At 39.7% G+C, this 15,491-nt stretch overlaps 1 protein-coding gene across 3 annotated transcripts in view; it reads right to left on the reverse strand.

Annotated features, from left to right (window-relative positions):
- ESPL1 (extra spindle pole bodies like 1, separase) overlaps positions 1 to 15,491 on the reverse strand; it is a 370,011-nt gene that overhangs the window by 193,692 nt on the left and 160,828 nt on the right. For all 3 annotated transcript variants that reach the window (XM_033938043.1, XM_033938045.1, XM_033938044.1), the window contains exons 16-17: positions 3,072 to 3,228; positions 2,507 to 2,616 (exon numbers count right to left, since the gene is read on the reverse strand). In XM_033938043.1, the coding sequence (XP_033793934.1) occupies positions 2,507 to 2,616; positions 3,072 to 3,228 (267 nt within the window). The remainder of the gene's footprint in view (positions 1 to 2,506; positions 2,617 to 3,071; positions 3,229 to 15,491) is intronic.

The raw sequence follows: 15,491 nt of genomic DNA on the forward strand, positions 1-15,491 counted from the left end.
TTTATACTTTACATCAAGTGCACAGAAATATCAAATTAATTTAATATAACACTTGAAATTCCACAAAATTTTCATTAAAATAAGATTTATCCCCTTCCCTCCCACCATACTAATCAAATAATGCATATAATAAAATAATAAATTATTTCCTTCCCTTCATAACAAATAATGAAAATCGAAAACCCACCCCCCTCCCCATACTTTCATTTATGTTAATCAAGGAAAAATGATATCTATTCATTACATAATTTATTAATGGCCCCCACACATCCTGAAATTTATTAAACTATCCTTTCTGAACAGCTAATGCTCTTTCCATTTTATAAATATGACACACTGATCTCCACCAAAAACTATAGTTCAATCTGTTCCAATTTTTCCAGTTATACGTTATTTGCTGAATGGCAACTCCTGTCAGAATCAGTAAAAGTTTATTATTTTTGGAAGATATTTGGCTCTTAGCTCTCAGACATACCAAATAAAAATAAAGTTATAGGTGGTTGCAACTGAAGCAGGCTATTCGGGCGGGATTCCCTGAATGGAAATATCTTAATAATCAATTTAGTTTAGAATTCTTATGCTTTCAGGCAGACTTCCTGGGGCACCAGGCCGCACAGTGGTACAAATTATTATCTGGATATATGAATAAAAACCTAAAACTGGACTTTTAGAGACATTTGGAGCATTGAGATTAAGCATCAAATTACTGTGTCTCAATGGCCACAAATTTGGTCTTGGAGGATGAAATGTACAATGTCTGCATCTATGAGGCAAACATGGTTCTTCCTGTTGCATAGAGCATTCTGGACCCCTGTTCGTTTACAAAAATTGGATTGCTCTAAGTCTAATAGATGTTGGCATTGTCATCTCGATGCGGGGACTTTAGATCATCTATTGTTTTATTGTCCATTTATTTTGGCTTTTTGGAAGTCGATTTGGGGCCAAATAAATTGCTTGCTAGAGAATCATGTGGCATTATCGTATGACAGTTCTGTGTTTTTCTTGTATTCTTTTGTATTCCTTTGAATGCCACCTCTTTTGCCTTTATTTTTTCAGATAATTCCCAACTTACAAAAAAACTTCACCTAAAGATAAGACATAGGTTAAATAGTAAGGCAGATAAAGTTGAACCTTCCAGACTCTCCTATCTACAGATATCATAATTGATATACATCCATTACTCTATCTACATTGATCTATCATGAAAGTATGAATTAAATCTATCCAATACTGCTCCTCCTATCCACAATTAGACAGAGTACATAATAGCACCCCATTGGCAACCATATCTGACACAAATGATACATCTAGTGACAACACAAAAAACAGCATTTTTATAAATTCCTCTTCTCAATTTATCCATCATAGAAACCATCAATGACAACACTATGCCCTCTATGAAAACCATATTGATGACAAAGCCTGCTGTTCCGTATAAGTTTGTAATTGTGTGAACTCTACCTTTCCAATTTTCTCTACAAACGGCAACACAGCAATGTGTTTATAATTTCTTAACAGATTTATCCAAGTTATCCTTTTTCAATAATGATTTAATTGTAGCTGTTTTTAATAACCTTGGCATAATACTAGTTTCCAGAGATCTATTGACAATCAAAGTTGGTGATGATACCACTACTTCACTTAGCTCATTCATTTTTGTAAACCGCTTAGAAACCTCATGGTTATTAGCGGTATATAAGAATTAAATTAAATTAAAAATTAAATTAAATTACTGAGGAAAAACAAGGGTCAACTATTGATCAGGTAGTACGTAGTGAATGTATACAACATGCCTATACATCAATTTCAGATACCATCTCAAACTCACACCATTTCTCATGCATCAGCTGATTCTTCATCATTACCAAACCGATACAATTCATAAGATTATCTTGCAATTCGATTTTGGTTTTTTGAACCAAAATCTAGCATACGAGGCAGTGCTGAAAAGTTTTCAATCCAACCAAGAAGAGAATGACATGGATATGGTTCAATCAATGATCTGATAAACACAGAATTTCATTTCTGCAAACTGGCACTTAATGAAATAAGATAATTTTTCAGCCATAGTGGCAAAACAACACTCAGAATTTAGTAAATTGGTTGGTTGGGCTAAGAACGTTTCAGCACCCCCCCCCCCTCATACTCATCAGCATCTGGTCCAGGCCTGTCAGTCAAGTATTTCATGGTTGACCAAAGACTGTATGGGCACCTTATATAGCGAGTGATAGGAATAAGGTTTGTTCTCTGCTCTCATCTGCTGGAAGTAAACATCAGATTCTGTGCACCTGGATTGGTCTGGCTAGGATGAATAAAATGGAAAGCTAGACCACCTATACTTTCCTAGTGGCTTCAAGATAAATAAAGCTCAACAGCACTTTTGTGCATCTTGTAGTGTTAAGAATTAACATGAATATGGATAATCACTACTAATGGCAAGCACAATTTCTCTCTTCACTAGAGTCACACTATAAATAAGGAGAGTGATCACAAACCAGTTGCTCACCCGTACTGGACTCCAGTAGAAACACCACCTTTTGCAGATCCAGGTCACACAGTTCCAATTCCGCACGCTTGAACTCCAGCTCAGCCTTCAAGATCAAAAATTCAGCACATCTGCAATTAAAATGGTTTAAATACAAAGATTTTAAGTGATAGTACACTTCATCTTCACTTCTCCATTCTGACAACTGCATACATACTATTCTCCATCTTCCCAGGGGTCAAAAAGGAAACTATTTAATCTATTGCTAAACCAGTTGGATGCATGCAATCCTTTTGCCTCCCCACTACTGAATTCCAAGGCTCAAAATACATTCCTTGATTCTGCAAAGGGGATTCAACTTTGCCTCATGGCAAACTAGCTCAATACTCACTTCCTAGGAATATGTAATGAGACCTTGCATACCCTAACAGAATAATCCCTTTGCAAAGGTAAAGTCTCAAGCTGGACTACAATCAGTAAAAGCTGCCTTACTAGTCAATGCACCAACTTTCCAGCATAATTAATTCTGAACATCCAGTTTGGTAAACTGCATTGAACCCTAGTCCATTTCAGATAAATCACTTACTGCCGGATAGTCTGCAACTTCATGGAGAGCTTTAGAGCCTCCAGACAGAGGGCTTTGGCTTCTGACATACTGCCTGCTCTACTGAGGAGCGAGACAAGCCCCTTTGAACAACTAAGCAGCTCTGCCAGCACCTGCCACTTCTGTAGTAGATTCTCACCTACAAGGAGAAGGATACTGTTAAGGCTCATGTGGAAGAAGTCTTATGTATGCAAAGCAGGAAATATCCTAAGCCAGGGATCTCAAAGTCCCTCCTTGAGGGACGTAATCCAGTCGGGTTTTCAGGATTTCCCCAATGAATGTGCATTGAAAGCAGTGCATGCAAAATAGATCTCATGCATTTTCATTGGGGAAATCTTGAAAACCCGACTGGATTCCAGCCTTCAAGGACCAGAGTTGCCCACCCCTGCTCTAAAGTGTTCTTTTTCTTAGATATTTCTGGATCAAAAAACTAGAGCTCTGCCCAGTACTATGCCTAGGGTCCATCTACTAGTTAACTAGAGTCTCCATCAAAGCTCACTCCGGCCCATCTAAACCATGCTAGCCCATCCTAAACTGAATAGCCATATATGGGACACAGATTGTGCAAGTCTGCCCAGTAGTGTTGCCCGATTTAAATCGGTTCACTGATTCACTTCGGGATTAAAACCCATAAAAAATATTTCAGATTCATCTGACCCTCCCCCCTCACCCCCTAAAGCAGGAGCGGCAGCGCTGCTCTTACTGGCCAGCCGCTGCCGCACCTGCTTTAGAGGGGAGGAGGGAAAGTCAGTCGGGAAGTGCTGCTGTGCTGGTCTCTGGCTTCCTCCCTCTCCCTGGCGTCCGGTTTCCCCCTGGCCTCCCCGAAGGACTGCGCAACCCCCCCCCCCTCCCCGGGAAGGCCTCTATGTTCCCCCTAGAGAGTAGCACGGGAACAGGGACGACGGGAATCCCGCGGGACCCGCGGTCATACCTCGGGTTCCCCCATAGGGTCACGGGGATCCCGTGGGGACGCCCCCTAGGGTCGCGGGGTTCCTGCGGGGCTGGATGTACTAAGTCGCGCGGCTTGCAGCACAGAGCCGAACGGAAGTCTTCCCGACGTCAGCGCTGACATCGGGAAGACTTCCGTTCGGCTTTGTGCTGCAGGCAGGGTAGGTAAGGAGGAGTAGCCTCGCGGCTCGAGTGGCTACCAAGGGAGGGAGGGGGGCGGTCCGCCCCACCCCGCCCCGGTGCAGCACAGCCGGCCAGGTCCCCTTTCTTTTGTGGCGCTTTCCCGACCGACCAACAACAGCCCTGGTCCGACAAACCTCCCTGCCCTTAACCGCGAATCTAAATTACCTTCTTATAGCAGCTGTAAGAAGGAAATTTAGATTTGCGGTTAAGGGCAGGGAGGTTTGTCAGACTGGGGCTGTTGTCGGCACAAAAGTAAGGGGACCTGGCCAGCTGTGCTGCATCCGGGGCGGGAGAGAAGGAGGGGGAGAAGGACACTGAAAGCATTTGTGGAAGACAGAAGGGGGAGAAGGACGCCGACAGGACATGGGGAAGACGGGGGGGTGGGGGGTGGGGGTGGAGAAGGACGCTGAAAGGCCATGGTGAAGACAGAGAGGGAGAAGGACGCTGAAAGGCCATGGTGAAGACAGAGGGAGAAGGACGCTGAAAGGCCATGGGGAAGACAGAGAGGGAGAAGGACGCTGACAGGACATGGGGAAGACAGAGGGGGGAGAAGGACACTGAAAGGACATGGGGAAGACAGAGGGGGGAGAAGGACACTGAAAGGACATGGGGAAGACAGAGGGGGGAGAAGGACGCTGAAAGGACATGGGGAAGACAGAGGGGGGAGAAGGACGCTGAAAGGACATGGGGAAGACAGAGGGGGGAGAAGGACGCTGAAAGGACATGGGGAAGACAGAGGGGGGAGAAGGACGCTGAAAGGACATGGGGAAGACAGAGGGGGGAGAAGGACGCTGACAGGACATGGGGAAGACAGAGGGGGGAGAAGGACGCTGACAGGACATGGGGAAGACAGAGGGGGGAGAAGGACGCTGACAGGACATGGGGAAGACAGAGGGGGGAGAAGGACACTGACAGGACATGGGGAAGATGGGGGGGAGAAGGACGCTGAAAGGAAAGGGGGAAGAGAGAGTGGGGAGAAGACGCTGGCAGGGAAGAAGACAGAGATGCCATACTATGGGGGGAGCGGAGGGAAGAAGATGGGTGCCAGACCAATTTGGAAGGGGGGAGAAAGGGAGAGGCACAGTAACAGAGCAAATGGAAGACGCAGAAGGAAGAGAGACAGTGGATGGAAGGAACTGAATGAGAACATGAGGAAAGCGGAAACCAGGCAACAAACGTAGGAAAAGAATTTTATTTTATTTTGCTTCAGGATAAAGTAGTATATTAGTTGTGTTGATAAAAATTTATAAACAAAAGAGGCTCTGGTAGAAACCCGTTTACAAAATATGTATTCTTCCCAATTAATATTTCCAAATTAATAAAGTCTTTTTGCTTATTTGTAAATGGGTTTCTACCAGAGCCTTTAATTCAGTAGCATAATTAAATGAAATAACTATTTCTGAAGTTTATAGGGACGGGCGGGGATGGAGGGGATTCCTCGCGGGGACAGGTGGGATTCCTCACGGGGATGGGTGGGGACGGGTGAGACTTTGGCGGGGACGGGTGGGATTTCTGTCCCCGCGCAACTCTCTAGTTCCCCCTGACCTCCCCGCACAGTTTACCTCATAGCTGCAGTCTGCAGTGATCGCGGTTACAGCGTCTTTGTAAACTTGCTTTTGAGCTGTTCTGCCACGATCCTGCCTCTGACATCAGAGGAGGGGTGGGACCACAGCAGAGGAAACAGCTCAAAGTAAGTTTACAAAGACGCTGTAACCGCGATCTTCACTGCAGACTGCAGCAGTGAGGTAAACGGTGCGGGAAGGCCAGGCCTTCCCGGGGGGGGGGTGTGTGCAGTCCTTCGGGGGGTGCAGGCCCTCAAGGGGGGAACAGGCCTTCAAAGGGGGGGGCAGGCCAGGGATGGTGGCATAGGCCTTCAAGGAGGGGGGGCCCTGGTGTAGAAGTACACGGAGGGAGGGAGGGAGGGAAGAGAGGGGTTCAAAGAGACATGCATTTGCCAGACTTTGGGGGGAAGAAATAATGGATCTAAAAATAGAGGAGAGGGAGAGAGATGATGGACAATGGGATTTAGGGAGGGAAGGGAGAGAAGTTGGACACAAGGGATGGTGTTGAGGGGGGTATAGAGATGCTGGATAGGAGGGTAATTGGGAAAAGAAAGGGAGAGATGGTGAACCTTGGGGTGGTGGGGAAGGAGGGAGAGATGTTGGATGGGAAAGGGTAGTCAAGAAAAGGTAGATCTGTGGAGGGAGATGAAAAAAGGGAAGATGCCAGACCTCCTGGGGAGGGAATGGAAACGGAAGGGGAGGACAGAGATGGCAGATGGATGGTTAGAACAGAGAAAGAAGAAAGAAGGAGACCCTGGCAAGTAAGCCTGGGATTTACAAGGTTTGAACAATGACCAGACAACAAAAGGTAGAAAAACTAATTTTATTTTCCATTTTCTGATTACAATATGCCAGATTTGAAATGTGTATCTTATGTGGTCACCACTTTAACCTAGCCTAGGCTAGGCAAAGATACAGGGGACTACAAACACAGTTCACTTTTCGTGTGACCCGACATGGAGTCATCCTGCAGGCTGGACTGGAGTTAATATTCAAAATAACAAAAAAAAAACCTTAATCAGATGGTTGAAAACATCATTCAGCTTTACTATGGTTCAATATACAGGTAAGCAGTTCATCAGCAGTGATATCAATGTCAGTAGCCAAACGAGCAGTCCAAACAAAATGTCAAAAAATAAGACGAAATAAAGTTCAACACAAACTCAGGCTGAAACTTCAGCTTCTCTCTGTCAGTTTCCAAAATTCTCTTAAGCCATTTGGGTAGCAGACCAAAACACAGTCCAGTGCACTGTTTAACAAGACTACAGTGCTTCAAACAAAATCAAGCCTCTGTCAGGTTTATGTCAAATGCCAGGAAAAAGGAGATAGCCCTAGGTTTTGCAATTTAAAGCCAAAAAAAATAGCTTTACAAAATTCCCTCCCAGCTGGAAGCAAAACCTCTCCCCGCTTCTCCAAGCTTTCCACAATAATTCCAAGTTAGTGAATTAGAGCAAAACCAAAACAATACTCAAACATTTCACTGGAAATCTCACTCACAGTTTGTGGCAACAAGCTAAGTCCACCTGCATTCTTTCAGGGTAATCAACTCCCACATCAGCACAGGCTTCTTCAAAATCCATAGGCTCTTCCCTGAGCCTGGACAAGTCCTCTGCTGGATCAATCTCACTCCATTCCATAGGGACAGGACCATTGACCCTGTTTGGCTTGGGAAGCACCCTAGGAAGGCAAGGCACAAACTTCCTCCCTAACCTGTTGCTTTGTTTGAAAGCCACTGTTGGCTTTTCTACTCTCGGGGCGTGGCCTGACCTAGCAATGTCAGCAGACGACCAGGGACCTCTAGAGCTCCCCTGGTGGTGATACATATTATGTTCCTCACCTTCATCTTCCCAGATCCTGGACTTTCCCTGCCGGGTTTCTAGTTTAACCCTGGAGGTTTTTACTTCATCTAGAGCTTTGGTCGGGCTTACATCTGCTTGGTCACACCTGCCAGAGCTGGTGTTAAACCGCAAAGGTGAGCTAGGATTTAAGAGAGAGAGGAAAAGTCTTTTTTGTTTACACCATAGCACCAGTGTGGTTAGGAGAAGGCAAAGGGGGTGAAGAGGCTATAAAATAAACCCACCAGGATGTTTGAAAAAAATACCCAATTGGGCAGGAAAATCGAATCAAAAAACCAAAGCAATAGGCTGAATTGAATCAAATTTTTTTTTTCCTGAATCAGGCAGCACTACTGCCCAGTACTGGCCTTAGTTCTTCAATACATACCATTATTTTCTGATTAGAGATCCTCTGTGTTCATCCCATGCTTTTATGAACTCTTGTCACCGTTTCCTTCAAACCACCTGCCTCAGGAGCACATTCCAGGCATCAAATACCCTCTCCGTAAAGAACTTCCTAACATAACTCTTGAGTCTACCACCCCTCAACCTCAGATTATGCCCTCTGGTTTTACCATTTTCCTTTCTCTGGAAAATATTTTGTCCTATGTAATACCTTTCAAATATTTGAACATCTGATGAATATCTCCCCTGCCCTTCCTTTCCTCTCTAGGGTATACATATTTAGGGATTTCAGTCTCTCCTCATATGTCTTTTAGTACAGACTTCCTACCATTTTCGTCGCCTTTCTCTGGACTGCTTCAAGTCAGCCAGATAAGGTCTCCAAAATGGAACGTAATACTCCAAGTGGAGCCTCACCAATGATCTGTACAGGGGCATCAACACCTTCTTTCTTCTACTGGTTACATTTATTTATTTTATTTATTTATCTCTTTCTATAGAGCCTAGCATCTTTCTGGCAACAGCTACCACCTTGTCACACTGTTTCTTTGCCTTTAGATCTTCAGACACTATCACCCCAAGGTCCCTCTCCCCCATCCATGCATATCAGCCTCTCACCTCCCAGCACATATGGTTCCTTCAGATTTCTAATCCCTAAATGCATTACCATGCACTTCCGTGGATTCCTGGGTAAAAGATCATACCAAGTGTTCAAGGATGATACTTTGTCCTATCGTAGGGAAAACTCTTGTGGGGTGCCGCAGAGTTTGCCTCTGTTCCCCACTTTGTTTAATATTTATCTTGTTTCCTTGGGAAATTTGCTGCAAAGCTTACAGCTCAAGTTCTACATTTATGCGGATGATATTACAATTGCCATCCAGTTAACTTGTCTATCATCCGAGTTCTTAAATTTTTTAGCAAATATTTTAAGTTAGATTGAACTCTGGATGATTACTTTTTTAATTCTTTATTCATTTTATGTTACATCAAGTGCACAGAAAGTAACAACATTTTAACTTAATACATCACTTGAAATTCCACAAATTTTTTCATTAAATAAGATTTATCCCCTTCCCACCCATCATTCTAATATCAAATAACACAACATAATAAATTCTTTCTTTCCCTTCATAACGAATAATGAAAATCAAACGACTCCATTCTGGGGGTGTGGCTTGGAGCCGCAATAAGATGGTCGGGTGATAGCACAGCTCCTCCATAACAGGTTAAAGAACTGAAGTTAAGCTACAAAACTTGAAATTTTCATCTGATTTTGTGCTTCCGGATTGTATGAGGGCATCGTCTAAACATTTGAAGGGAGAGATGGCTGGTACGAGCGCAGGGTGCGCTAAGAGATCAAAAACGGAGCCGATGGCCCCCTCAAAAGTTCCATTGCCGGGTGATGACAGTTGCGATATCGTGGCTGAGCTCAGACAGATTAAAGAAATTGTGTTAAATAATTCAAGGAAGATACAGGAGGCTATAGATGAAGTAGCTAACCTCACACGTCAAATGGCAGTCATGGATATTAAAGTGGAACAACTAGAAAAAAGAACCGAGGCAAATGAAGTTGAAATAAGACAGTTGAAGCCAGATGAAAGGATGATTGAGAGTCTATCAAGGGATCTGGAGGATTGCATTAACCGTGGCAAACGGAACAATTTGAGAATAATTGCCGGAAGGCATAGAAAATAATTGCCGGAAGGCATAGAAAAGGATGATCTGATCTCGTTTTTGGTAAGCTTTTTGCCGAAGATATTACCGCTGAAATTCAAATACCTGATGGAATTCGAAAGAGCCCATAGAATCCTGACTAGAAGATCAGACAAACAGCTGGGACCGCGGCTTTTGATCTTTAAATTATTAAGATATCAACAGATTTCTGAGATTCTTAGACTGGCAAAAGAAAATAGTAATTTAAAGTGTCAGGATTCTAAAATTTTCATTGTGCCTGATTTCGCTAAGGCCACAGCACAGAAAAAGAAAAAACTGCTGGAGCTGAGGCCAAAATTGAAAAGTATTGGGGCTAGGTATGGGCTGCTATACCCAGCCATAATGAGAGTCACTTATGAAAATAGGACTCTTAATTTTAAGGACCCAGTGAAGTTAAATGAGTTCTTGGAAAACTATAATCACCAGATGTCTATGTAATTTACATTCATATATAAATATTTTGATATAGGGAGACATGAAATCCTTTTGAATAAGCATTCTAAATGGTCCTGTTCATTGGACACAATTGGCAACATTCTCTGTTAATGTGGATAGAATGCAGTGATTTTTTTTTTTTTTTTAACGGACAGCATCTCTGAGTTTTGATGTTATTCTTTACAGATTATATAGACTCATGAGAATGGTTTGGATAGCTCAAGTTTGCTCTAATGAGTTGAATTTGCTACGAGATGATAGAATGTCATTGGTTCTGAACTATTCACGGTATTATCATTAATGGTGACTCAGGAAATATAATGGTCAGTCATATGTTTTAGCGATATCAACTTTTCACAGCAGGAAGTAGATTTTTTGAAAGAACCACAGCATGGCGGCTTATTAAAGATCCAGGTTCCTGGTTTTCTTCTGGTGATGCAGAAAAGGAGAGTTTGCTGATCAAATTTTGAGATATAATAGATATGCTATGTTCCTGAAGGATGTCTGAAGTTATGGTTTATTGAAGACTGAGTTACCTATACTGTGGATGAAGTTTGTACAACAATGACAGTTCACATTTAACATCAATATATAGTTTTGTTTGCACAATAAACTTTTATGTGCAGATTATTAGTTTAAATTGAAAGTCAGACTGAATCTGATAGAAAATTTTTTATAATATTATTGATTGTGTTTTTATTTTGTGATTTGGGGTTAAGGTTGTTTAAATTTTTATAAACCACTATATATGAGTTCTTTTAATTTTGTTTTATTCCTTCAAGAGTAATTGATATGAATTATATTAATGTTTTTAAACTTTAATTGGTCAAGAAATATTATAGTTTCTTTTTTAATTAAAATGAAAGATATGAAGCTTGGATATTCTGTTATTTATGAGTACGGTATATTCTTTTTTTGCATAATAAGAAGATAAATTTGAATATTTGATATTTTACTGACATATTGCTAGTAGCTGAAATGTATTCATTGTGATTTTGTTTAGTAGTGATTTATGGGGAATCTTTCATGTTTAAGTATATAGTGATTGGGTTTTTATTGTTATGGATTGTTTTATTCTGTAAGGGTTAGGGAATTAATGACTGGGTAATTTTTAATTGCTTGTTTTGGGTATGTTTGGGTATTCCTAATAGTTTTTATTAAAGTCCTATAGTTTTACAAATGAGGAAAATAATATTTAACATATGAAATTTGGGCTTTGTTGGGTAAAATGGGTAAGTGTTCTCAAAAAATTAATTTCTAAATCTGTCAATTTTATTAGATATATTATGGATGGATTAAATTTTGGTAGCTTATTTTTAAAGAATGTGATATAATATAATTGACCTGTAGGAGTTTCTTGTCACTTGTTACCACATGCGTGTTTCCAAGTTTTCACTTTTTTTTTTTTTTTTAATCTTTATTCATTTTCAAATATTACAACATGTGTATAATAAACAATCAGAAAAATTTTAATTAATCACTTGACAATCTTACTTATATTCCCCCAAATATATAGATATAAAAGAGTCCCATTCCACCCACCCATACATTAATAACAAACAGTTATCAATTATTACCTCTCACAATCTCACCCCCCCCCCTATATCTTATCTAATACTAAGGTGTTTAAGATGTCTGATCATTAGAATAAATCAATGGCCCCCAAATCTTTTTAAACTTATTATAATTTCCTTGTTGCATAGCAAGCACTCTTTCCATTTTATATTTTATTGAAGGGAGGGTGGGTGGTTGGAGGATGGAGGGGTGGAAAGGGAGGAGTGGGGGTTTATGTTTTTTTAGTTTCTGAATTTGGGAGAAGTGTAAATTTTGATTTATTTATTGGATGACTTATGGAAGTATAATTTATACATATTTATAATGATTTTTAAAATATTTTCGTTAAATGTAAATGGTCTAAACCATCCGATTAAGAGGAAAAAAAAACTTTCTTATTCTTAAAACAGCAGAATGCGGATATTTGTTTTATGCATGAGTCTCATCTGTCTGCTGAAGAGTCCAAAAAGCTGGAGGGTAATTGGGTGAAACATTGTTTTTTTGCCCCTGCGGTGGAGAAAAAGGCTGCAGTTGCTATTTTGGTTAATAAAAAATGTAATGCAATGTTTAATATGATAGCTTTTGATCCTTTAGGAAGATGGGTACATGTTGACATGAGTATAGGTAATACTACTTTTGCACTTTTTAATGTGTATGCCCCTAATTTGAACCAAATAGAGTTTAAATCTCTTCAACAGTTGGTTTTGCCACTGGTTGCTTCTAATTTAGTAGTGGCGGGGGATTTTAATGCTGTTATGGATTCAAAACCTAGTAAAATTATAAAGTCATTAGGTTTAGATAATTTTGTACACTCTTCCAATTTAAAAGATATGGCTTATTCTTCATTTTAATGATTGGGAATTTTCTTTGTTCCAATGTTCATAAATCATTTTCAAGAATTATGTTTTTATTTCGGATCATTTAGTACATCAAGTTACACAAGCCTCCAAAGATCCAATTATTTTGTCTGATCATGGGGGTGTGCGGGTTGAATTTAATGTTATTGATCAAGATGCAGATTTGATAATGCTTTGCTTGCAGATTCAAAATTTTGTGAAGATTTTCAACTAAAGATTGATGAATATTTTCAAATTAATAATACAAAGGAAATCTCTATGGAAACTTTATGGGATGCTTTTAAGGCAACCATGAGAGGGCAAATTATTTCATATTCAGCTCATGTTAAGAAACAAGTAAAAAAGCAATTTTCTAACTTAGAACAAGAAATAAAAGATTTTAGAATCAAAATTGATTGAGAAATGGGAACATTCCACATTACAAGCTCTCTTAAAAACTAAATGTAAGTATGAGATTTCTTCTAAAATAGTAAGGAACGATATCTTTTCACAGCAAGCTTTGTATTATGGAAGCTCTAATAAGGCGGGAAGATTATTGGCCAATTATCTTAAAGTTAAAAAAAGGAAAAACAAAAATAAGTATAATTAAGGATGAAAAAGGAAATACACATTCTCAAATCGGTCCTATTTTAAAACAATTTTTAAATTTTTATAAAGCCCTTTATTCTTCTGAGCCTTATTTAGATAGGGAAAAGGATGGCTTTGAATTTTTAAATCTAATAGAGGGACCAAAAGTTCCTGATCATATAAAAAGAATTTAGAAGAACCTATATCACTAAAAGAGTTACAAACAGCATTGAAGTCTCTTAGAATTGGGACCACTCCAGGTGGTGATGGCTATACTGTAGAGTTTTATAAGTCATTTCAAATTACCCTTTTACCCCATTTATTAAATTTATATTTGGCCCAACTAAATAAAGGTTGTATTACAGGTACTATGGCAGTCATTAACGATTGTTTTGCCGAAGCCAAATAAGGATGCTACATTGGTTTCAATTACAGGCTATTTCTTTAATTAATGTGGATGGGAAATTATTGGCTAAACTTTTAGCCTTACGTTTGGCAAACGCTCTTCCTTATATAATTGGTATGCATTAAACGGGTTTTGTTGCTCAGAAACACTCTTCCAATAATACTAGACCGGCTCTTCAGATGTTATATTCAAAAAAGGAATTAAGTGACCCGGCCTTTTCTGTGTCCTTAGATGCAGAGAAGGCTTTTGATCGGGTAGAATGGGCCTTTATGTATCAGGCTATGGAATGGTTTGGTATGGGTTCAGGTTTTATACAAATGATCCAAACGTTGTATAGCTCTCCTGTTGCTAGATTATATATCAATAATAATTTTTTAGATTCTTTTAAGTTGCAAAGGGGGGTTGACAAGGTTGTCCTTTGTCTCCTTTGCTTTTTGATATAGTTCTTGAACCCTTGTTATTAGCTATTCAGCAGGTAAAGGAGGTTCAAGGTATTCCACGTTCTGGGAAAGAATATAAAGTATCTGCTTATGCAGATGATATATTACTTCATTTGAGGAATCCTGAAACAACCATTCCATGCTTGCTTGATTTGATTGAGAAATTTGGGAAGTTCTCAGGATCTAAAATAAATTGGACTAAATCAGAAGTTCTTCCTTTAAATGTACATTGTACAAAGGGTTTATTTTATTCTTTTCCTTTTATCTGGAAAGATGAAGGAATAAAATATTTAGGAATTTGGATTAAAAATACATTTGATGAGACAATGAAAGTGAATGAAAAAACATTATTACAAAAGGTAACAGTTATGTGAACAATGGAATCCGTTGCATCTGTCTTGGTGGGGAAGAGTCCAAACTGTTAAGATGATGATTTTGCCTGTTTGTTACCAAATGGGTATGATACCAGGTTTTTTTTAGGGGTCTTTTTATAAAAAGTTGAATAGTATTTTGAGTAAATTTATTTGGTTGGGTAAAAGTGCAAGAATTGCCTTAGTGTCCTTACAAAAGCCAATTGCGGAGGGTGGGGTAAATTTTCAAAATTTTTATAGGTACCATCAATCCTATATCTTGCGCCAAGGTATGTATTAGGTCCTCCCAGATCTCATGGAAAATTACCTTTAATGGACACTTGGAAAATTTAGATTTGTTAATAATTTAACACTTCTTCCAATTCAAAAATCAACATATCAAAATATGGCTAAACTCCAGGATCCAAATAGGCGGATTTAAGATTTTCTGGAAGATTGGATTAAAGCTGTTGATACCTGGAAAACTTTAAGGTATATAAGTAGTCTAACTCCTATTCCAATAAATAAATCAACAACTCAAACAATTTGGCTAAACCCCAAGATCAAGGTTGGTGATTTTAAAATCATCTGGAAATATTGGATGATGGCTGGAATTCGTACTTTAGAGCAGTGGTTCCCAACCCTGTCCTGGAGGAACACCAGGCCAATTGGGTTTTCAGGCTAGCCCTAATGAATATGCATGAAGCAAATTTGCATGCCTATCACTTCCATCATATGCAAATCTCTCTCATGCATATTCATTAGGGCTAGCCTGAAAACCCGATTGGCCTGGTGTTCCTCCAGGACAGGGTTGGGAATCACTGCTTTAGAGGATGTGATAAACAAAGGTAAACTGCTTGAGTTTTCACAATTGCAACATAAATTTGGTTTAAATAAATCACAATATTTCAGGTGGTTGCAATTGAAGCAGGCCATTCAGGCGGGGTTCCCTGATTGGAAAAATCTTAATTATCATAGCCTGGAATTCTTATGTTTTCAGATAGATTCTATGGGTCACCAGTCCGCAATGTGGTATAAATTAATATCTGGATTTGTAAATAAAAAACAAAAACATGGTCTTAAGCATCAGATTACTGCATCTCAATTGCCACGACTGGTCTTGGAGGTTAAGATGTACAGTCTCAGCATC

The sequence above is a fragment of the Geotrypetes seraphini genome, chromosome 3, assembly GCF_902459505.1.
Source record: "Geotrypetes seraphini chromosome 3, aGeoSer1.1, whole genome shotgun sequence".
Taxonomy (NCBI): domain Eukaryota; kingdom Metazoa; phylum Chordata; class Amphibia; order Gymnophiona; family Dermophiidae; genus Geotrypetes; species Geotrypetes seraphini.